The sequence below is a fragment of the Phyllostomus discolor genome, chromosome 6, assembly GCF_004126475.2.
Source record: "Phyllostomus discolor isolate MPI-MPIP mPhyDis1 chromosome 6, mPhyDis1.pri.v3, whole genome shotgun sequence".
Taxonomy (NCBI): domain Eukaryota; kingdom Metazoa; phylum Chordata; class Mammalia; order Chiroptera; family Phyllostomidae; genus Phyllostomus; species Phyllostomus discolor.
The window spans coordinates 162785322-162807498 of record NC_040908.2 but is presented as its reverse complement, the minus strand read 5'-3'; the positions used below and the strand labels follow the sequence as shown (position 1 = coordinate 162807498).

General features: G+C 66.2%; 1 protein-coding gene across 3 annotated transcripts in view; it reads right to left on the bottom strand.

The window, feature by feature from the left end:
* Positions 1-22177, bottom strand: part of DAGLA (diacylglycerol lipase alpha) — a 60715-nt gene that overhangs the window by 7089 nt on the left and 31449 nt on the right. The window contains exons 1-16 of one of the 3 annotated variants that reach the window (XM_028517521.2): positions 17842-18041; positions 16655-16796; positions 16039-16250; positions 14582-14683; positions 14052-14190; positions 10917-11004; positions 8911-9045; positions 8197-8274; positions 6434-6558; positions 3186-3339; positions 2653-2736; positions 2470-2547; positions 2000-2080; positions 1461-1603; positions 1082-1150; positions 661-733 (exon numbers count right to left, since the gene is read on the bottom strand). In XM_028517521.2, coding sequence (XP_028373322.1) covers positions 661-733; positions 1082-1150; positions 1461-1603; positions 2000-2080; positions 2470-2547; positions 2653-2736; positions 3186-3339; positions 6434-6558; positions 8197-8274; positions 8911-9045; positions 10917-11004; positions 14052-14190; positions 14582-14683; positions 16039-16250; positions 16655-16749 — 1656 coding nt within the window. In that variant the 5' untranslated portion in view covers positions 16750-16796; positions 17842-18041. Of the gene's footprint in view, positions 1-660; positions 734-1081; positions 1151-1460; positions 1604-1999; positions 2081-2469; positions 2548-2652; positions 2737-3185; positions 3340-6433; positions 6559-8196; positions 8275-8910; positions 9046-9311; positions 9411-10916; positions 11005-14051; positions 14191-14581; positions 14684-16038; positions 16251-16654; positions 16797-17841; positions 18042-22177 lie in introns of those variants that run through there. The other 2 variants (XM_036029551.1, XM_036029552.1) reach the window with 2 other exon arrangements.

Here is a 22177-nt window from a genome sequence, read left to right as displayed (position 1 = left end):
GGGCACCTGCCCCAGCATCCCCCCCCGCCAGGCCCCAAGCCCGGCCTGCTGAAGGCCGGCATGCCTCAGGAGGAGCCCCCAGTGTCCTCCAAAGACCTGATGAAGGGTTAGGAAGGGCTGACCCTCTCCTCTCGGCTGCAGCAGGAAATCAGAACAAACTGCACCCCGACTGCCCTGGGCGGGGGCCAGCCTCCCTGAGCTGGGGTGCAGCTGCAGCAGCAGCAGGCTTTGGGGGAGGCCTTCCTGTCACACACTGGAGGCCCAGGGCTGGGGGGTGGCTTCCTCCTGACCTTAGGAGAAAGTGGGATGACTGACCTGAGGGTGGACTTCAGGCAGGTCTGTGGGGCAGAGGCCGGGACTCGGGAGCCCTCAGCTGGAATCTGACTCAGTTACAATGTGTTGTGTGAGCAAAAGCACACCCCTGGCCCCCTCTGGGCCTCAGTTTCCCCATCTGTACAAGGACAGGCAGGGGGCAGGTGGGATGAGCTCAGCGATGCCGAGGGTCTGATGACCTGAGGCTGCCAGGACACCAACCACACCCCAGCCAGGCCCCAGGCTGCCAGGGCTGCTGTGTTTGAGCTGAGGGACAGGCGGGGCACGGCACAGGTAAGGTGCCCGGAGCCCGGGTGCCCGGGCGGGAGGGCAGGGAGCGGGGCTCACTTTGGGCTTGGTGCTTCGCTGCAGGACGTCCAGGAGCTGTCTGCGGAAGCCTTCCAGCTGGGAGAGGCCGATCCTGGGGGAGGAGACGAGCATCAGCCTGGCCTGGCCGGGGGCCAGGAGGGGTGCAGGGTGAGGGGCTGCAGGGGCCGGCCCAGGCCCAGGGGCAGGAAGCCCAAGCCGTCCAGTCCCGGGGTGGGCGGAGGGAGGCCTGCAGCAGCTCAGCGGAGCCGAGCCAGGGGAGGGGAGGCCGGGCTTGGGTCCTGAGGGCACAGAAGCGACTCTGGTGTCCCTTGTCCCTGTCCCTCAGGGAGATGGGAATCTGAGTGAGAGAACTGTGTAGCCCAGGTGCGGAGCCCAGGTGCGGAGCCCAGGTGAGGAGCCCAGGTGAGGCGGGATGGGGAGAGAGCACGCAGGGACTCGCCTGGGAACGAGGTCTTTGCCCAGGACCACGGCTGTCACGAACTCCTTGGAGTACTCCATGGCATCCTCGCTGCAAGGGGAGCAGAGGGGCTGCTCAGGCTGGGGGTGAGGGGCAGCCCTGCTCCCACACTGTGGGTGGGGGTGGCCTCCAGACTCAGGGTCCCCCGGGGCAGCTCGCAGGTGCCGGGCCGCACTGCCTGCACTCGCCCTGCCCTTCCTGCCAGTAGGGCCTTCCCGGGGGTGGGCCTGGGGTCCTCCTGGCATTTGACAGAGGCCCCCCTCCACTCATCAGGTCCCTTCCAGGCCCCCGCTGACCAGAAGCCAGGCTGCCCAGCCCAGCCCCCGGCCCCGAGGACACCGAGGGCCCGGGCAGAGCTCACCTCAGCAGGCCCCCGGGGGGGGAGTAGGCGAAGCACTTGAGGGTCGGGTACTGGGGGCGCAGCAGGAAGGAGAGGATGGCGGCGGTGCCTGCGCCCAGCGAGTGGCCCACCACGATCAGGCCGTAGTGCTTGGTTCCGCGGCCCTGGGGACCGAGAGGGGCCTGAGCACTGGGCCACTGATGCCAGGGAGGCCGGGGGTCTCCCCAGGGCCCCGGGCTCACGTCCCATCTGCACGGCTGCTGCTGCAGTGGCAGTGAGAGAACCCCACCGGGCCCCTCCCCCACCAGCAACTTCTCGGGGAGACTCTTCTAACAGACTCTTAACCCCTTCTTCAGCCCTTTGCTCAGAGGTCAGCTCTTCGGATGAGCCCTCCCCGGGTTTCCCAGGAGAGGCTCCCGCCCCCCCAGACGCCGCTGCGTCTGTGTTTGGGGGTGACCTTTATGCACGGTGACCACGCTCGGCTGCAATCACTCGGTCGCCTTGGGCAACCCCGGAGCCCCGACACCCTGACCGGGCTGGGTGCGTGGAAAGCGCCTCACCAGGTCTCTCCCAAAGGCCTGGGACAGGACCATCTCCTGCTCCAGCTTCTTCTTGATGTACTCGGCCGAGAGGACCATCCCCTGGGCAGAGAGGAACACAGGCGGGTGCTCGGGGAGGGGCCAGCAGCTCACCCCCTGCGCCTGCCCACGCGCCCCCTTGGCCTCCTGGCCGCCTGGCTGTGGGGCTGCTGGACACGTTATCACAGTGTTCCCACTTCTCAGATGAGAAAACAGAGGCTTGGGAGGGTTATGCGTTTAACAGAAACCAGTATCATCTCTTCCCAGCTTCGGGGTCAGGGTCCAGGCTGGGCAGGGCTGTGGGCGTCCCGGCCAGCGACGCCCAGTGGACCGTCCACCCCTCTGACCAACCTCTACCAGCGAGCGCAGCAAGTAGGGAGGTCCCCCCCCCGACAGGACAGGTCTGTGTGCTGGCAGGGGAGGAGGCCAGGGGCCCAGGGGGCAGTGGCTACCTTGTGTCCCAGCCAGGTGCCGTGGTGCCCCTCCACGGGGAGGCGCTCAGCGTCCCCGGTCAGGTCCGTCAGGGCGTCCTTGCAGAGAGAGGGATCAGGTGAGGGGCGGGGCTGAGGGAGGCGGGAAGAGGGAAGCAGCGCCCCCTGTGGGCAGGTAAGCTCACCTACCCACAGGCAGCCTACCTTGGGGGACAGAGTTCCCCGAATGCTGATCACCACCTTCTTCTTGTCATGGTCCACCGCCACATAGAAGGGGGTCTCGTACACCTAGGAAGAGGGCGGCTCGTGAGCCCGAGGGTCCCTGGGATGGGGCCAGACTCGGGTAAGTGACCTGAGCAGGTGTCCTCCCTGGCCAGGGAGTCTGTTTCCACCAGCCACTGGGCCCCTGCCAGCCTGCTGGCCCAGGTTACAGCCCACCTGCCTCCCAGCCCCTGCTGCACCCAGGCTGCCCGGGGGCTGCTACCTGCCTGCTGCATCAGGAGAGGTGACTGCCCTCCCCCAACTCCTCCCCACAAAGGCCGAGGACAGGGAGCCCCAACCCTGGGTCTACTTCCTGGCCCCGAAGGGGGCGGGGGGAGAAGGGCCCACCTCTGCTCTGCCCAGCAGGGGGCGGACTGGAGGCTGCTGCCCGCCGCGCCAGCAAAGCCAAGGGCTCCTGACAGCGGGCCGCAGCCCGGCCCGCCCCCCGCGCCTGCCCAGGCCGCCGGGCCCCTCACCGCGTCGTGGCAGGAGGTGTAGACGATGTCCACCGCCGTCATGTTCTCGTCCAGGAAGTGGCGCCGGATGGCGATGGCGTTGCAGCCGCAGCAGTTGTCTTCCTCGATGGTGACTCCGGGGGCGAACCGCGGCCTCGCGGGGCACAGGCAGCACCTGGGGCGGGGCGGCGGGGGCTGAGGGCCGGGGACCGCGGGCCGGGCAGTTTCCCCGCCGTCCTCTCTGCAGCCCTGCCCCCTGCCGGGCCTCCTCGCACAGCTCCACTAGCCAGTGCCCAGCCCTCGTCTCCCTGGGCCTCTGGCGGCCTGTGACCTGTGACCTGGCGGCTCCTCCCTCCCCCGTGAGGGGCCCTCTCTCCTGGACTGCGCTCCCTCGGTGGCAGCCTCCTCTCCTCAGCCCATCCTCTCCCCGAGGCCCAGAGGTCTGGGCTGGGCTCCCCTCCCCTCTGGCCCCACCGGCTCCTGCAGAGCCTCATCAGGGCTCAGGGTTGGACGCCGCCTCGGCGCCAACCGACCACCTGGATGCTCCCACCCAACTGCCCACAAGACCTCAGCCTCCCCAGGCCCCAGGCCCCGAGTGCGCGCCCCACTGTCCTCCACACCCTGCCCACCCGCTCCCCCAGGCGCCAGGCCCTCTTCCGTGGCCTCCCCACCCCTCACCCCACGTCCAGCGGGCAGCACGTCGGCTCGCTCTGCCTTGGGGTTCACAGCCAGACCGCACCCCGCACCCCGCTCCAGGCCACCACAGCGGCCCCCCACCTGGTCTCCCTCGTCCACATCACCCCCCACCTCCTCAGCTCGGCAGCCAGGGTGACCCCTTAAGATGTGCCAAGCCATGTCGCTGCACTCAGACCCTTCAGCGCTGCCCCCCTTGCCCACTGCAGGAGCCCGATGCTCTCAGTGGCCAAGGGCCCTGCCCCGTCTGGCCCTGGCTCTCTGGCCTGATGCTTCCGACTCCCCTCCAGCCAGCGGCCTTCTTGCCCTCCAGATGTGTTGGCCAAATTCCTGCCTTGGCATCTGCGCACCCATGGCTCACTCTGCCTGCGACCCTCTTCTGGACACTGTGAGGCTGGACTTGCTCCCTGCAGGCGCCCGCTGACATGTGTGTTACGGGACGGCACCCCCTGGCCACTTTGCCTAACACAGCCAGCCCCCCCCCACCCCCAGCTCATCTTTCTCCAAAGCACCCATCTGGTCTCCTGGTCCGTGCATTGCCTGTGCCTCAGGAGGCTTTGCTCTGCTTCAGAGCCCTGTCACCAGCACCCCACACAGTGCCTGGCACGTAGCAGGCTCCCCCAAATGAATGGGTGTGAGTGGCTGAGCTGGGCCCCCAGCAAGGGGTGCAGCTGCTCCTCGGGCCACCAGAGGGAGCCAGCGCCCAGCAGATCAAGCCAGGAGCCAGGCGAGCACCTGACCCGCCCCTGCCAGTTGTCTTGACAGCTGAGGTTTTATGAAGAATCCTGAATTTTGACGGTGAGGAGAGGTTTGTCTTCACTTGAGTAGCAGCCAAGGGGCTGTCACACACTTCCTGAGGGGGAGAGGCCTTGCTGAGAAAACCCAGAGGGGAGTCAAATCTCAGAAGCCCCTCAGTGCATGCCGAGAGAGCCCCACACCCCATGCCAGTCTGAGCGGGTCTGGGGGCCCCAGTCTGGGGGCCAGGCCCCTGCTTCTCAGGCAGCTGTCTGCCCTCCTCAGCCTGAGCCCCTCCTCTAGCCCCGAAGTGTGGCCCCCATGGCGTGGCCTTGGGAGACAGGCCTGGGCTTCAGTCCTTGCTCTGGAATGTCCCTTCCTGGCAGGAGGGCCTGGAGGGCGCTAGGCCGTCCAGGGCCCAGTCTCCTCCTCTGCAGGAGCAGGTGCTGATGGCCACTTCCCGGGGCCAGTGTGACACCAAAGCCCAAGATGCTGGCAGGGCCCAGCGTACGACAGGCACTCGCTCGATCGATCGAGGCTCTCCCTCTGCCCAGTGGGAGGCTGCCCCTGGGCCGGCAACCGGGGCCGGGGCACTGCCGAGCAGCAGGGCCTGCGGCCGGGAGGCCAGCACTCCTGGCCAGGGGAGACGGGGGTAGGGCCACGGGCAGGCCTGGCCTGCCATGCTTCTTGTGGGACGCAGGACGGGAGAAATGCTGCCAGGTGGAGGGCCTGTGCCCGCCTTCCTCCTGTCAGTGCTGGGTCTGAGGACCATCTCTGGTGGCAGTGAGAAGCTGCTACCGGCGCCAGCACGCCTCCTGTCTTCGGAGCACCTCGTGCCCGGGCTGCCAGGGGCTCCCTGGCTCCTGAGACGGCCTACGGGGGGGGTGGGGGGGCAGGACAGACCCTGCCATACAAATGATGCCCCCACCCTGCCCCCGAAAGACGGAGCAGGGCCTATCGGAGCCCCGGTCAGGGGCCTCCTGGGCTGGTGCTCCTCGTGAGAAGCTCTGGGCCTCAGTGGGCGCCCCCAAGGATGCCAGGAGGCGCAGCAGCGGTGGGGGAGCTGAGGCACGGGGCGCTCGGGGCGCTCTGTCCTTGCCGGGGACGCAGTGAAAACAAGGTCCCGAGAGCAGGGGTGCCGCAGACAGAAGCCGCCTGCCCAGCACGCCCGCCTTTCTGGAACAGGGAGCCAGGGAGCTGTCCTCCTTCTGCCTGGCCGCGGCTGACCGCAGAGACAGCCGGCACAGGGAAGGGCCCTCCTGGAGGTGTGCGCTCCTCGGGCCCGCTAGGGGAAGCCGAAGCCGGCCAGGCTGGGCTGCCGACTGAGGGTGGTGCCCCACCGCAGGCAAGGTCGGGGCTGAGGGCAGGCCAGCTGCTGGGCAGAGCCTCCCACTGAAGGGCCTCTCCACCAGGAACGTCCTTCCTTTCCGGGAGGCAGGGCACCGGAAGGGGGCAGGGGAAGGGAGGGTGAGCGGGTCAGGCAGGGGACAGGGACCAGCAGGGCCAGGCAGGCAGCATCTCGTCTAAGCCCCTCGCACCACTCCAGGTGGCGTGCGCCACGGTCCCCACCTGACAGACAGACTGAGGCCGGCACAGGGAGGCAGGCCAGCTCAAGGCGCTGAGCGACAAAGTCCAGGTACAAACCTGGGGCTGTGGGACCCCACGCTCTTCCCCGCCCAGGGCTAATGCAGCCCCGGGGCAGCACAGGCCTCACGGACAGGCAGACCGGGGCACAGAAGCAGCCTGCTTAGGGGGAAGGGAGCACCTCCCTCCGAGGGCCCACCTTCTCGACCTCGGCCCCTTCACCCTCGCAGGCCCGCGGGCAGGGGGGCAGTACTCACGAGCAGGACCTCGCCAGCTGGCAGAGGCCACAGGCGGGCTTCCGCATCAGGTACATGGGCCAGCCATAGGCGGCCAGCGCGAACAGCATGTAGTAGCAGACCTCCTTGTAGCGCAGCATCTCTTGCTGGAAGACAGGGGGCAGCGGGCGGTCACCTCCTAACCTTGGCGCCTGCGGCCTCAGGGCCCATGAGCTCCCCGGGGGGGCTTCAGACCCCCTCCTGTCTCGCAGGAGGAACCGCCCCTCCACATGGTAATTGTGTTTCCCTAATTATCTCCCTGCAACCAGGGCGCGAGTCCTCTGGAGACCTGTCCTGTTGCTCCAATCTCAGAGTCACCGATTGGGGACAGAAAAACACTCGGAGCGCTGGATCGATTTCCTTGCCCAGTTTCCCAGTAAGGGAAGAGAAGGGGAAGGGGGCGTGGTCATCCTGCCCCCTCCCCTGGCCTCTGCAATGAGGCCCAGGCCCTCTGGCTAGGGGGTCTAGGCCTCGAGCCACCGGCCGGCCCTGGACAGGGACACGCTAGTCGCTGGCTCTCTGGCTCGATGCACTGAGTCACTGGCTGGAAAGGGGCATCTGGGCAGATCCGGATCTGTCTGAGGAAAAGGCGCCAGCTGGAAGCCCTGTGTCTGGGGCCAGGGGCTGTGGCTACCAGTCTGAAGGGCTGGAGGGAGGCAGACAGCAAGGGTGTCCCAGCAAAGCGAAGCCCCGGCCAGTGCCCCTGCCCCCCAGGGACCGCAGCACTCCCGCACTGGGAGGGCCTGAGCCGCCTCGTGCGAGTTCAAGAGGGTGATTAGTCATCCTGGGAAGGGGAAGAGGTACGGCCTTCATCAGGGCCCAGAGCGGTGGAGCCCAGCCTGGGCCACTCGTCTGCTCTTCAGGAATGAGCTGGAGAAGGTCCTCATCTGCTCTGAGTGTCAGAGCTCCGGGCTGCGGGGTGGGCGTGGCAGCCTCTGCCCGTGGCAGGCAGGCAGGCAGGCAGGCAGGCAGGCAGGCACTCAGCGCCTACAGGCTGGGCTGCCCGCCCCTGCCGCCTCCGTGGCTGAGCACACCGGCCACGCACAAGGGGGGTAGTACAAAGCCCTGCTTTGGGGAGTGGGAGGCAGATGGACCCCGGAGGCTTTTCCAGGGGGTGCAGATGGGAGGATGAACCCTTTCTAGCAGCACCCTTTCCGACAGGCACCACTGTTTGCTGGCGCCGCGCTGAGAACTGGATTCGGGAGGGCTGGCTTGCTCCCCACCAGAGCGCTGAGTGGGAGGTGTGCCCGGGACCAGGTACGCACGAGCAAACAGGTGCAGGGGGCCACCGAGACCGTGAGGGGCTGACGCACACCCCCCTCCGTGTGCTCCCCAGGCAGAGCCGCCCCAGACAGCCCCCCTCTCCCTGGGACATGCTCCTGCCCGGGTTTCTGCGGAGGGCCCAGGAGAAGCAGCTCTGCCGCGAGAAGCCGGAGCCTGAAGTGCTGCGTCCCACCGCCTTTTAGGACGGTAGCGATGGCAGCAGTGACAGCAATGACAGCAGCGGTGGCGGCACACTCTGGGAAGCACTTCCCAGTCCTGAGAGGCCAGGGCCACACAGCGCACGGTCAAACAGGTTCAGGGCGTTCATCTGCACAGCCAGCAAGGAGGAGGTTCTCCACAGAAAGGGGGCGTGGCCGAGAGCAGGGGCTGGCTGGAGCAGGTGCTTTGCTCAGGTCCTTCCAGCCGAGGGAGAGAGGGATGAGGGACACAGGACAGGGTGGGTGGGGGTGGTGCTGACTCACCGAGTTCTTGAGGTCGAGGTACTTGGTGTTTCTGGTCACCGGCATCCCAGACAGGAAGGCCAAGATGTCGTTGTTGGCCTGGGAAAACAGGTGTGTGCAGGTGGCTGCCCCAGGCCCGCTGTGCACGCTGAGGAAGGGGTCTGGGCACCCTGCCCCGTGCTCTGCCTGCTTCCTGGGGGCCTTGGGGGCCCGAGGGCTGCGTGCCATCCAGTGCCTCTGTGACCCAGCCAGTCTCCCAAAAGCTGAGGTCTCGTCATGCTGCCAGTGGCTTCCCTTCCACTCAAACAGCCATCCCCAACTTCTACTGGGGACATTCCTAGGCCAGGCCGGGGGGATGCATTTGGCGGGAGATGCTGGGAGACCCTGGCTAGGACTGGTGTGTTGTGGGGCATGGGGTGGGTGGGACAGAGAGGCTGAAGCCCGAGTTGCACCATGCATTAGCCCCTATGCTCAGAAGTCCCCTGTGGGGGCCTGGCCGGGAAGTAGCCACATGTGGCCCAACAGAGGGGGGTGGCTCAAGCCAGAGCCATAAGTGGTGGCCGCAGGAGTGAACTGAGGACGAGAGGGGGGTGGGCATCAGAGGGTGACTTCCAGGGCCCAAGAGACATGTGTAAACCCGGGCTCCAGGAGCAGCAGCAGGGGCAGGGGCCGCAGGGAGAGGCTTGGGTGGAAGGCGGTGGCGGGGCAGCACCTGGAGAGGGGCCGGGCGCTCACCTCGTCCAGCACGGCATTGCGCTTGGCCCGCTGTCGCTGCCGAAGCAGCACCAGGCCGGCGATGATGTCGGACGGCACAATGTCCAGGTCTCGGAAAAACTCGGCGAAGAGGTAGGCGATTTCTGAGTAGGCGTCCTACGAGGTCCAGGGAAGCAGCGGGCGGGGACGGGGCAGCGGGAGAGAGAAGAGGAGAGCCGGAGTGAACCCCCTGGGCCCGGGCCTCTGCTTGGGACCCTGTGCATGGGGTCACCCTGGCACCTCGAGGCGTCGACCCCGGGCAGCCCTCTGCAGTGCGAGCCGGAGGGCCTGGCTCTGTGCCCCGCGGACCTGACCCTTCTCCCTCGCCGCCTCCCGGCCCTCCTCTGTCCTCGGCGCTCCTAGGGCGCTCCTAGGGCACTCACCGTCCAGCACGCACAGATGCCGACTGGAGCCATTTCCTGCTCTTTCCCCACACACTAGGAATCAAGGCCTGCACAGCCCGCTGGTGTCTCCTCCGGCCTTTCTCTCTAGCAGAGAAGCCAAAACTAAGCTCCTGCCGGCCGCTTCCTCCCACCTCTGAGTTTCTCCCCAGCTCCTCTGCCCGGGGCTGCAGGCTCAGGGACCCCGCCGTGTGCCTGGAGCAGGGTGCAATGCTGGGCCAGGGGCCTCTCCAGCTTCCCTGCTAACCCGGTCCTCGGGACAGCCCTGAGGGTCCGTGGGCCGAGTCCTCCCTGCCTCACACCAAGCTGCCGTCGGGAGCCTTGCCCCTAACCTGTTTGGGAGGCTGTGCTGGGGAAAAAAATACTTATGGCGACTGGTTCTGTGTTGCTGGGTTCCACCCTTGAGCTCTGGCCCTTGCACAGAAAGAAGAACAAAGGGTTGCAAACTCCAATGCCTAAGGGTGCCAGATGGAGCCAGCTGCGGCTCAGCCCCAGCCGGGCGGCCCTGCGAGGGGCCCAGGCTGCCCGACCCAAACACACAGAAGTCGATGTTTAAATGTCGATATCCGATTCGAGTTGTTAAGGAGAACACAGCGCAGGCTGAAGAATACGTACTCTGGGCCGGACCTGACCCCGTCTCCCCGCTCCTCGCCCCAAAGTGGAGTTCTCCCTTCTCACCGACTCCAGCACCAGCCCCTTCTCGGGCCCTGGCAGGCCCAGCCCTGTCTGCCAGGGGACAGCTCCCCATGGCCTGCCTGTGAACCAGGCCCTGGGCCGTGACCCCTCAGACCCCTAGGTGGGGGTGTTTCCCACCCACCAGGGAAACTGGGAGGGGGCGCTTTCTTATACTCCAGTGTTCACGCTACAGCTCACCGGCGGCTGCCGGTGGGAAAGAGCCACTCGAGGCTGCTGGTGGCTTCCACGCCCAGGGAGGAGCAGTCTCCTGACCTCAAGGGCTCTGCCACTGACTAGCCGTGGGACACCGCACCTCTCTGGGTCTCAGCTGCCCGATCTGCAAAACGAAGGGCTAGGCCTGATGGTCTCCAAGGGCCCCGTGAGCACCTGGAGCTCTGCCTGAGGCCCCCCGAGGGCCCTGCCTCCCTATCCCCTTCCATGGCTCCTTGCCGCCGACAAAACCGGTTGTTCCTCAGACGGAGCGCAGGGGCAGAGCCCTGCTGCGTGCCTAGCGCCGCAGCACGGAGCGCTTTGTGGCTGCAGCAGACTTCCAGCCGGTCTGCAGCCGGCCAGACGCTGCTTTCCCTTGTCTTCAGGTTGCCCCCATGTTTGAGCGTCTCTTCTAAACTAGACTCTGAGTTCCAAGGCGGGGTGTGGTCAGTGAAAAACCCTCAAATATTTCTGCTCCCTCGATGAAGCGAGAGGTCAGCTGTTTCACACACAGGAGGGGGCTCGTCTATGCAGGTGGCGGGGGGAGGGGGAGCTTGTGTATGCGCAGGCTGTCACCTGGCTCCCGCTCAGAGCCCAGCTGCCTTCCCCTGGCCGGGCCCACCCAGCTCTGCCAATGGGCGGAGGCTCCTGAGGCGCGGACAGCAGGGCAGGAGCCCTCAGGACGCACCCCCCGGCACTTACTGACTGCGAGTCCTTGGTCCGCGTGCAGCAGAGGAACACTTTGAGCCGGCGCGACCAGCTGGTGGCCTGGCCCTCCTCCAGCCGGTGCCTGCAAGGAGGGGAGTGGGCACGCGTGAGGCCACAGGGCCGGACCGCAGAGCCGGCGCCCAGGCGTTATGAAGACAGGGTGGCCTGTCCCCAGGACCCCACAAAAGGACTCCCTCGGGGTGTCTGGGCCCAGCCATAGTGGGGTGGCCGGTGAGCTGGCTGCCCCTGAGGGGACTCCCGCTGGCCTCCGGTGCTGTGCCGACAGCTGGGGCACCCTGCTGTTGCAGACTGACCACCAGCCTGCCTTGGGGGCTCTGGGGCTGGCAGCCCGAACCTGTCGCACGGAGCTGCCCCCGCTCGGAAGGGCTTCAGACGGTCGCACCCTCCGCACATGGGGGAGGCGCAGGGCTGACGGAGGCTCTGAGTTTCCCAGTTCCTTGGGCTTGCTACCTTGGAGGGTACAGGGCCCCCCACCTTCACCTGCATGGCTGGCCCTGGCCGTGCCCACACCCCCTACGGCCCCCCCGAGGCTGGCTGTCCGGGTGGGGAGCTGGGTGTCTGAGAGTCTGCACCCAAAGGCAGAGCGGTTGGGGGGCCAGGCCCCTCAGAGGCCTTTCCTTGGTCAGGTGCCTGGTGTGTCTGCAGCACAGTGATGACAGGCCCGGTGTTGAGAACGGACACTCCCAGACCGAGCAAGAAGGGACTGGCGTGCTTCTGGGACACGTGCCCCCCCCGCCGGCCCTGTCAGAGCCGGACTCCAGGCGGCCACGAGGGGAGGGCATGGTGGCCCTGAGCACACGCCAGTCACTTAGCGTCCATCAGAAGTGACAGGCCGGGCCCTCCCCCGTGAGCCCCTCAGCTCTCCTCTGTGGCAAAGGCCACTTCTTGCTCCCGACCCCGGTCCCGCAAGGCCAGGGGAGGCCACAGGGCCTTCCAGGGCTACCGGAGGGAGGGGGAGGAAAGGGGGCACAGGAAGTGCTGTTTCTGGGACCTGCCAGCCGCACCCTAAACCAATGTCCCACCCGCTGGAGGCGTGAGAAAGGGAAAGCATGCTGGCCAAGCCGGACTCCCAGAGCATCATTTTTTTTTTAACCCTTTCTAACCTAATGGGGTTTTCAAAGGTTCAAAGAGAATTTCCTGCTGTGTCTCTGGCTTGATGGAGGTGCTGACTGTACACTGCCCTGCAGTACTCTTTGTGTCCACCAGGGGGCAGACGGCGACGGTGACAGGTTTGGCCTAAGGCAGTAAGTTAGGCTGCAGAGACCAATACAGGGTGACACATGCGAAATCCGGACAGAAAAAGTTCACGGACCAGCAACCCCCTGCCCCCGGGACTCACTAAAGGGAAGGGAGGCCAGAGACTCCTTCTGCAAAGACCCAAGAACAAGGCTCCCAGGGAAGAATGCTGGAAATAACCCATCTCCCAGCTCCCACCCGTTGTCACTAGAAGGAGAAAGGGCCAAGGACTCAGAGAGCTTCCTGGCTTCCAGAAACTAAGTCCACCTGTCAGCAAGGCACAGCAGGCCTCGAGCGCATTCCCTGAGCCTGGAAGTGGATGAGGGGCTGGCGGGCTCGCAAGCGCCCCGGTTAGGAAAACTGATCGTTTCCAAGGGGGGGCAGTGGGGAGGAGGGTGAACGGGGAACAGCCTGAGAGGCAGCCGCACTAGCTGAGCCACGGCCTGGGCGGCCCCCCTGAGCCAGACCCGAGAGCTGCAGGAACCGCAGCCGGACGGGACCTGTGAGCTCTGAGGCCTCTCGCTCACCTGCACCGGGCCCAGAGGTCGCAGGAAGAAGTCCCATTAAAATGACAGCCACTGCTGTCAAACCCCTGCTGCAAAGGCGCTGGCTGCCCCGGGTCCCAGAGGCAATTACCCGGGCCAGGGAGGGGAGATTTTTCTCCCAGGGCCCCAGGGGCCCAGAAACTAGGTCGGGTGGGGGTGGGGGGGTTTCTCAGAGTGAGCAAAGTGGGACAGGGGTGGTGGCCGGCTGGCTACCCGGGGAGGAAAAACAGCTCCGGAGCCTTGGCCCCGAGAACGGGCATTCCGGGCTGGGAGGTGGCCAGCCTGGGCCTGGGTGTGGCCCTGGCTGCAGCGCCGAGCTGACGTGGAGGGTGGAGGGGAGTGAACGTGGAGGCAGGAGGCTGGAGTGGGGAGGTGCCTGCGGGGCATGGGGACCTGGGCAACCTGCCCCCCCTACCCCCCCGCTGCTGGCTGAGGGCTCCTGACCCCGCTGCCCCGCACTGCAGGTGTGGAGCCAGTTCCGAGCTCCACTGGCGTGACCCGGGGCCTCCCCGGGGTTCCGCTCCTGTCTGCAGCATGGGACTCACGGCCGCACCGGGGCTGGCGGGAGGGCTGGCAGTGGAAAGGGCGGGGCCTCTCAGCACAAGCTCGATGAACAGGCCTGACTGTGGCCCATCCTGGAAACCCCCTTTTTTTTCCTTTCAATAAACAAGAACTGCTGTGACCCCGGGTGCCCTCCCTCATTCTCTCTGCCAAGGCTCAGCCTTCCCCATTCTTCAAAACACCGGGGAAAACCTACCCCTCCAGGAAGTCTTCCTTGGCTAACCTCCTCCAGCCCCCTTAACCCTGGAGGCAGCCCAGCCAGCGGTTAAGAGCATGGGCTCCCAAGCCAGCCTGCCTGGGCTGGGTCCCAGCCCCACCACGGAGCAGCTGAGTCACCCCAGGCCAGTCACATAGCCTCTCCCCGGCCCAGTGTCTTCATCTGCAGGGAGGAGGATGGTAACAGCTACCCCGTGGAGACACTGTGAGTTAACATATATGATTGGCTCGGCCTGCACGTGCCTCCTGCTAGCACTGCCGTGGCCACCGGCATTGAAGGTGAGGACAACAGCCGCCCTTTACTGAGTGTGTGAACCCCTGGGAGCGCTGTGTTGGCCACCTGGCAGGTATCATCTGCCTCAAACCTCCGCACAGCAGCTCGAGGCACCAACTGCATTACTCCACTTGACAGACCAGGAAACTGAGGCGGGGACAGGCCACGCCTGGGGCCAAGCCTGTGGCTGCAATGCAGTCTGGGAGTCGTGGAGCCAGCCTTGCCCGCCTGTCAGCCAATCCTGCGAGGGGCCTGCCCACGGCCCGGCCCACTGACCGTAGGTTGTAGGTCCGCAGGTTGCGCTGCCTCCTCTTGGTGGCTCTCAGCTTGACGAAGGTGCGGCCCGTGGGGTCGAAGACGCAGAGCACGGTGATGCAGACGCTGAGGATGACCACCCAGTTGCAGACGACCATTCCTGCAGGGGCAGCAGTGGGGAGCGAGAGGTGGGGGTGATGCTGGGGTCACCTCCCTGGCTCCCCGGCTCCCCGCCCCCAACTGCCGCCGGCACCCAACGAGGCTCGGAAGCCCTGGCTCCAGGCTGGGACCGGGTGGCCATCCCCTCCCGGGCCGGGGCCCCAAGGCCCACCCTTGGAGCAGAGCCGGCGACTCTAGATTTCCAGTGAGACGCTGAGGGGCCCTCACCTGGTGCCCCGGGCAGCGCTGCGCCTGCTGCTGCACCCCCAGACTGGGGTCCCACGTGGGTGGGCCCACGGTCCCTCCCAGAAACTGCTTCCCTGTAGTGGTACCCACGCCCCTCTCCTGCCCTGTCCCCACCACCCCCACAGCCAGCTGGCCAGCCGACATACCAAGGGTGACGTTCTTGGCGGTGAGGTCGTTGCAGGAGGTGTAGTACTGAGTGAGCCAGACGATGCCCACGATGGCGTAGATGAACTCGATCACCAGGATGGCTGTGAGGACGGCAGGGCCCTGGCTGAAGGACGGCCACCCTCTGCCCTCGGGGAAGGGCCCTGGAACCTCGGCCTGGCCCCTCCTACCGCAGGGCCTCGGCCAGCTGGGCAGCGGGGGCATCAGACCCCGCCGCTCCCCACCCCCAGGCCCCGTTCATGGAGCAGAGAGCCCGGGGAGTGCGGCTCCCCACTGTCCCCACCGTGCCTCTGCCCCGTGGCAGTGTGCCCTCCGGCCCCAACACTCCCAACGGAGGGGGTGACCGGGAAGGAGGAGGATGAGGAGGCATTTCCCTGCTCTTTCGGGACTTTAGGGTTATAACCGTGAACTCTGGAATCAGACGTGTCTGGGGCAAGCTGCCTAGTGTCTCCGAGCCTCTGCTGCCTCGTCTGTAAAGTGGGCGGCAGGGTCTGTGTGAGAGAGACACTGCTGTGTGAGAGTCAGACGGCAGGTGCTCACGTCAGGGAGGCTGCTGTCTACCCAGGAAGAGGCCTCGGGCCCTTGAGGCAGGAGTGGGGAGGAGGCGCTGCAGCGGCTGCTGCAGGCACCCTGAGCCCGGGACTGAGGCCGGGGTGGGGGGCGGGCACTGGGGCAGCCTGGGAAGCCCTAGCTCCACAGGCAGTGAGTGCAGTGTGGCAACGCAGCCAGACGTCAGAGCCTGACGGCCTGAGTTCGAACCTCAGCTCCGATGCCTGCACGTGAGCCGTGTGGCCCTGAGGGGGCAGATTAACCTCCCTGGGTCCCGGAGCCCCCCATGTGTACAATGAGACTAATGATAGCTCCTCCCAGAGTTAACGTGAGGGCGGTTCATAGAAGCACGAGAGGCGCGTTCCTTAGGGACGGGGAAAAGCCCCGGAGGGGGGTGGGGAGGAGGGTGGGGGCTGGCCCTCCAGGGAACAGCTGGTGCAGGCCCCTGGGGGCTCTTCCCAGGACGGTGGGGAGACGGGGAGGGACAAGGGAGGCTGTTCGGGGACGGTCACAAAGCAGCTAAAAAGACAGCCTAGAACAGGGTCAGGGAACCTTTTCGGTAAAAATCAGAGGGTAAATATGTCAGATGTGCAGGTCACATTCTCTGTCGCAGCCACTCAGCTCTGCTGTTGTCACACGAACGCAGCCAGAGACAAGGAGCACAGGAATGAATGCGTGTGGCTGGGCCCCAATAAAACTTTATTTATAAAACAGACAGTGGGGCCGCGCAGAGCCTCCGGGCCGGGCCTGCCCATCCCTGGTCTAGAGCTTCCGCCCCCGTGAGTCTGCGGGGCCCCAGCGCACGTGGGCTGCGTGCGCGGCGGAGCGCAGAGGAGGGTGCGGGCGGGGTGGTCCGAAGCGGCCCCCACCCGAGGCGGGCAGCCCTTACCCAGGCGCACGTAGAGCACGTACTGCATGGATTCGCGGGGCTCCGTGTAGAGGATGCCTCCGCGCATGCTCAGCCAGATGATGGCCATCTCGGCGATCATGCAGCTCAGCAAGATGCCCAGGTAGCCGCGGCCGTGGTCCACCAGGTTGAGGGAGCAGGCCTCGTGGGGGTTGTAGACCAGGCCGAAGAGCACCACGGACAGGATCACAAACCTGGGGGGACCGGCACGTGCGTGAGAGGGGCCACAGCCTGCACCCCTCCCGCAGCCCCGCCCAGCCCGGACTCCGTGGGCGCAGCACCGCCCTCCGCCAGCACCCAGTGCCTCCGAGGGCACAGGCGCCGGGGACAGGGAGGCAGAGCGGGGAGCCCAGCGGCCAGCCGTGGGAGACAGCAGCAGCCCCCCCCCCCCCCCCCCCCCCCGCCCAGGGCTGGCCTCCATCTAGGGATGGCCAGGCGGGGTCCCTCGGCTCCGCGTGGGTGCCACCTAAGGGGTTGTGGGATTCGAGTGCACAACCCAGGAGCTGGGAGCATGACAGGGCCCGGACAGATGGCTGGAAAGACTCCTTCTAGCCCTTTCTCTTCAAACCCAGGACCGCGACCTGGCCCTGAGACTCACCAGGTGGTGTGCAGGAGGAAGAGGAAGATGGCTGGCAGGACGAGGTCATCGCTGCCCACAGACCAGCGCCGCCGGAACACCACGATCCCGGGCATGGCTGGCGGCTCTCCTGCGGAGGCTCAGCGGGCCTGGCGCTCACCTCCTGAAAGGCAGCGGAGGACCCTGTGGCTGCCGGGGCCGCCGCGCTCTGGCCAGGCTCGCCCAGCCCCCACGGCTCACAGGCCTCCAGGCCCCCCCAGCAGTGCAAACCGATCTTTGGGCAGGACCCACCGCCGTCCTCTCCGCCCCTGGTGCCAACATACAGGACCTCAGCAGCCAGGCCCTGGTGTCGCCCCTACTCCTGAGGTCTCTCCGGCCCCCCAGACCGGCTCTTTCCCCTTGGGGTCAGCTGTGCCTGGGGTTATCCCCACGGTGACTGCTCAGCTCCACTCAAGGCCTGGGCTCACACACTGCCTCTCCTGCGCTGGGTCAGGGGCGGCCCCCTAGCCCTACCACTGCCTGTCGAGGAGGAGACCCAGCCCGGTGTGTGCAGTCCTCGTGGTGGGTGGGGCTCCCCGTGTCAAGCACGAGCCCATGCCCGGCAGGAGAGAGGCAGAGCAGGTAGAAGGCTGGAGGCCTTGGGGCAGGTGGGGTAAGGGACGGCAAGCCTGGAGGTGGGAGTGCCCAGCACACAGTGGGCGCTCAGTAAACACTTGTTGGAGGAAGTCTTCAGCTTCTCGCTTTGCTGGAACCCCAGGAGCACGCTCTATGGCTTAGTTTTGTGCCCCCCAGGCAGAACTACGCTGCTTGGTAGGGCAAGACGTGGTTGAGATCCAGGGACAAGAGCATGCCTGAGGCCCCCAGGGCCCCTGCTGGGCAGCGGGTGAGCCCTGCATGGTACCCCCCTCCCCCGCCAAAACCACACCTCCTATGCCCACCCTGAGCCAAGCAGCCTCTACTGCCCAGCGTCCAACTCTGAAATCACCGAGTTCGAATGAGCTGGGGGAAGCTCAGGGATGGAGAAGAGCCCAAGAACCCGGGCCCCGATCCCTAGAGCCGGGGGAACAGGGTCGTGGAGCAGGCTGAAAGGCCCTCACAGGGGGCTGGTCCAGGCACCCCAGAGAGGGGCTCCAGGGCAGCCCCGCGGAGTAACCCTGCTGCTGGAGGCCCCGCTGGTGGACAGCGGCCCCAGGCTGGCAGGGGCTTACATGGCACAGGGTCCAGGGGCTGGTGGCAAGTCCTCCACTCCCCGTGACGGCTCCAGGGAAAACAAGTGTCCTCAGAGACCGGCATCACTCAGGAAGGAAGCAGGCAAGTCTCCCCCAGCTGCTGGGCACGGCCCTGAGGGTGGGCCAGGGGCGTGGGGCCGCCGGCACATCCGGCCCGGCAGGTCTCCATCTCCATCTCCCTCTCCCGGCCGCCGCCGCGGCCACTTCATGGAGCTGCCGCTGCCTGGCAGGCAGGCTGGCGGGCTAGTCTGCCGGGGTCGTGCCTACTCCTCCCCCCACCCTCAGGAAGTGACATCATCCCACTCCCTGCGAGGAGGAGTCCGAGCCCGGATTTGGGGAAGCAGGGAGAAGGATGGAGAGCCCCCAGCCGCGTGCTGTGGTGGCCGGGGTGGGGTCTGGGCTGCGGGGCCTGGGGCTGCGGGGGCGTGTCCGTGACAGGTGGCTGACAGCGACTGCAGCAGCAGCCGCACAAGCTTCGGTTAGAAAGGACGGGGCGGGAGCGGCTGGGACACTGTGGGGGGCGGCGGGGCCGGGGCAGGGCAGAGCCACCAGCAGCTGGGGATTGGCCACCAGGTCCCCACAGCCCCTCCCGGTCTCCAGAGGGCCCCCGGAGGGTAAGGCGGGGTGTGTGGGGCTGGGCCCGGGGGGGGGGGAACCCCTCATTCAGAAGGAATAACTGAGAGGCCCGGGCCCAGCACAGGGCCAGTGCCCACCCAGCAGGTGTCCCCGCTCCGCCTCCGGCTCTCGTCGGGTGGGTGTGGGTGGAGCCCCAGCCCTTCGGTGGCGGGTGGTGGCGGGCAGTGGGCGAGGACCCTGCCCCTGCCGGCAGCCGAGGACGTCTTGTCCTCAGGTGTGTCCCTGGGGGTTCTCAGGTTCTCAGGTGTGTCCCTGGGGGTTTGGAGGGGCCTTCAAACCCCTCTCGCCCCACCTTGGAGTCTACAATGTCCCTTAGACTCACACACACCATTCCTGAAGCCCCTTCGAACACACAGGCAGCCCCGCCCGTGCGCACGGCCCTGCCCTCCCCACTCTCAGGTGGGGGCGGCAGGGCCAGCCTGGCCCCTGGCCCTGCAGAGGTGGCTGAAGGTCTGTTAGACACTGGGGGGGGATGCGGCCGGTGGCAGCCTCTGCCCCCGAGCCTGAGGCCAGCAGCCGTGGTCAGTGCCAGTGCCACCACATCTGGTGGAGCCTGGTAGGCACCCCGTCGCCAGCCTGGGGACCACACCCTGCCACCCCCAACTCCCAGCGGGCACTTGGGACCAGTTCCCGGCTGCAGAACCCCAGGCACAGCGCCAGGAGCCCAGGCTCCACTGCCCGCTGACACGCGACTTACTGGTGGTGCCTCAGTTTCCTCATCGGTCGATTACCCCACCTGCTAAAAGTCCAGGTGAGGACCACATGGGAGGCCGTCCACAGATGCCCTTGCCGCGCTGGGAAATGGCAGTGCTGGTCCCTGGGGTGTTAGCAGGGCGGGGTGGGGGGGCCGCTGAGGCAGAGGGGGAGTGTGTGGACCCTGCTGGGCCCCTGCTCCTCCCCCCGCCTGGGCCAGCAGATTCCCCAGCTGGTCACCGACAGGCTGTGGTCTGGGGTGAGGGTGGCGGGGCCTGTGCTGCTGCTGGGCGGAGGCCGGGGCCAGCCGGTCCATGCCGATTCATAAATCTCAGGGCTGCTATTTTTAAGGGCCTGAAAGATGTCCTTTCTCCGAGACCCCAGCTCCTCACAATGGGGGCCTGTTCCCCTGCTGGAGATGTGATTTCATCTGGAGGAAATGTCTCGGGAGGGGGCAGGGCAGAGGCTGCTTCCTGGTCTGGGGCTGCCGCAGACCATCTGGCCCTTCTCCCTGGGGCGCAGGGGACAGTGCCCTCCGGTGGCCCACAGCCTCCGCGCCCCACCCCAGACCACTGGCACTTCCGGGGCGGCACGGTGCCCTCCAGTGGGGGGAGAGCAGGGGCACGGCGGGGGTGCCCCCCCCCATGCTGCTGGCTAAGCCCCTAGTCCAGGCGAGTATGAATGAGGTGCCGGAAGCCCCACCGAGGGTGGGGTGACGTGAGTGGCCCTAGGGAGCCCCTTTCTTTCCCACCACAAGGCCCAAGTTCCCTGATTGTGATTCAGGTCCCTGAACTAAGTATTAATGATTCTGGGAGTTCTTCTTTCTAAAGACACAAAATTCTTCTTAAAAATGCACTCGCTCTTCCCTACTTTAAAAACCTTCCAGGGCTCCCTGTGGCCTGCAGGGTAGGGTCCAGGCCCCTGGGGCAGTGGCTAAGGGCCTTCGTCGCCGGCGGGCAGGCTGTGCCGCACTGCACAGGGGCCTTGCCCTCTCTGATTCCTGGGGCAGGAAAACACCCCCAACCTGTGGGGACGGATTCTGAAGGCACAGATCCCGCCCTCAGCCAGCAGGCTCCTTCTGGCTGGACAGGCGCTCCAGCCCCTCCTCACGCTGCCCCACCTCCCTCTCCCCACCACCCCCAAACTCACGGCTCCCTAAAATTCACCTCTCTGGAAGGTTCTGTGCTTCGTTCACCCCAGCTCCTCTGCCAGGCGAAAAACCCTGCTCATCTTTTCAGACTCTTCGAAAGTGGCCTTCTCTTTGAAACCCTTCTAACTGCCCCCAGCCACCTCGCCTCTCTCAGGCTGAACAGGCTGCCCCCTTACGGGGTCCTGGAACCCCTCACTCCAGTGTAGCCCCCCCCCACCCCAGGGCATGCTGTCCTATGGTGACCTTGCCAATTCCATGCTGCCATCCCTGCCCCTTCTCAGCTGGGAGTCTGAGTGGGGGTGGGGGGGGGCCCTTCACCTTCACCCCCTCCCTGCCCTTCTGCCCCCGAGCGGCCTCATCAGCTGCACCCTGAAGCATCCCAAGTGCCCCTGAGGGGGCTCCCCTCCTGTCGTAAGAGTCCTCTTAGCGCACACCCTTGGCTTTTGTGGAACCACCCTGCCCCCCACTTCCCCAGCCTCCTCCGGCTGTCCTTGCTGCCCAGGGGGGCCCCATGTCCCCTTCTGCAAAGTGGGGGTGACACCCCCCTCCCCAGAAGGCTGTAGGGAAAACTGACTATTATAGCATCAGAGGGTTTGCACAGGCCCTGGAGACCCCGAGACTTTCCTAGTGGTGGCTGTCATACTAACAGAGCTCCTGACACTTGCTGGCGGTGGGGGGGATCCGTGACTGCCCACGGCTGGCTCCACCTGATGGGAAAGGGCCGGGCTGAGCAGACCTGCCTCCTGACTGGGTAACGGCGCCCCCACTGTGGGCCTTGGGGGGCTGCTGGCTAAAGCACCCAGGCTGGGCCTCATCCCCTGACCCCAAGGTCCCCTTGTTGCTTGGCCCTGGGCACATGTTTCAGGGAGAACAGGCCCTCAACAGAGGGTCCCAGCCAACGCGTGCCAGGAGTTCCCAGGGCAGACAGAGAGGGGGACCCAGGCTTCTGTGTCCACCCTCCAGATGACCCTGCACAGGGTCTGATCGTGGGGGACACGGGAGGTCACCTTGCTTGCCAGCAGTACCTGGTGCCCACAGGGGATGTGCCATGAGAGACCCCAACGAGTGCCACCTCCAGCTCCCAGGTCAGCTCGTGAAATTTCCCATCTGCTGGGAGGTAGCCTCGGGCATCTGGGCCCAGGGACGGGCTGGAGATTGAGTCTGGAGGGATGACGGCCAGGTCCAGGCCACGGGGACGTGCGTGACGTCAGCTGCATACCTCCCGAGTGCCGACCCTGGACCAGCCACCTTCCACTCTCCCGGGAGTGACGCAGAGGACAGCGGGCACGCCCACTCCCCGGGCTCTGCAAACAGGCCGTGCCTGAGCCTTGCCTCTGTGCTGACTGGCGGCGTGACCTTGGACAAGTTACTTCATCTCTCTGTGTCTCGGAGCCTCACTTCCAAACTGGGACTAAGGGCAGTACCAGCTCCAGAACTCTCGTGAGGGCCAAGTGAGTCGCGTCGTGACCACGGCACCTGCCATGCAGCAAGGCCCAGCCAGTGCTGGCTTTTCCTCACTGTTACCACTGGAGAGTGAGGACGCTGCGGCTCAGAGACCCAGGCCCGACACTCTCCAAGCAGCAGGAGGCTGAGCAGGTGGGGGCACTGGCACTCCCTGCAGCCGTGCAAAGTCCCCACTTGAGTGCAGGAGCGTCAGTTACAAGGGGGCTGCTGATGACACAGCCCTGCCCCTGCTTCCACGGGCGAGGAAAGGGAGGTTCAGAAAGGCCCCAGAGGCTTCCGGACTCCCCTGTGGACAGCATCCCAGAATCCCTGAGCCGGCCCACTCCCTTCCCCCTTCTCACAGCATGCCCACTCCAGCTCCCCAAGAGACAT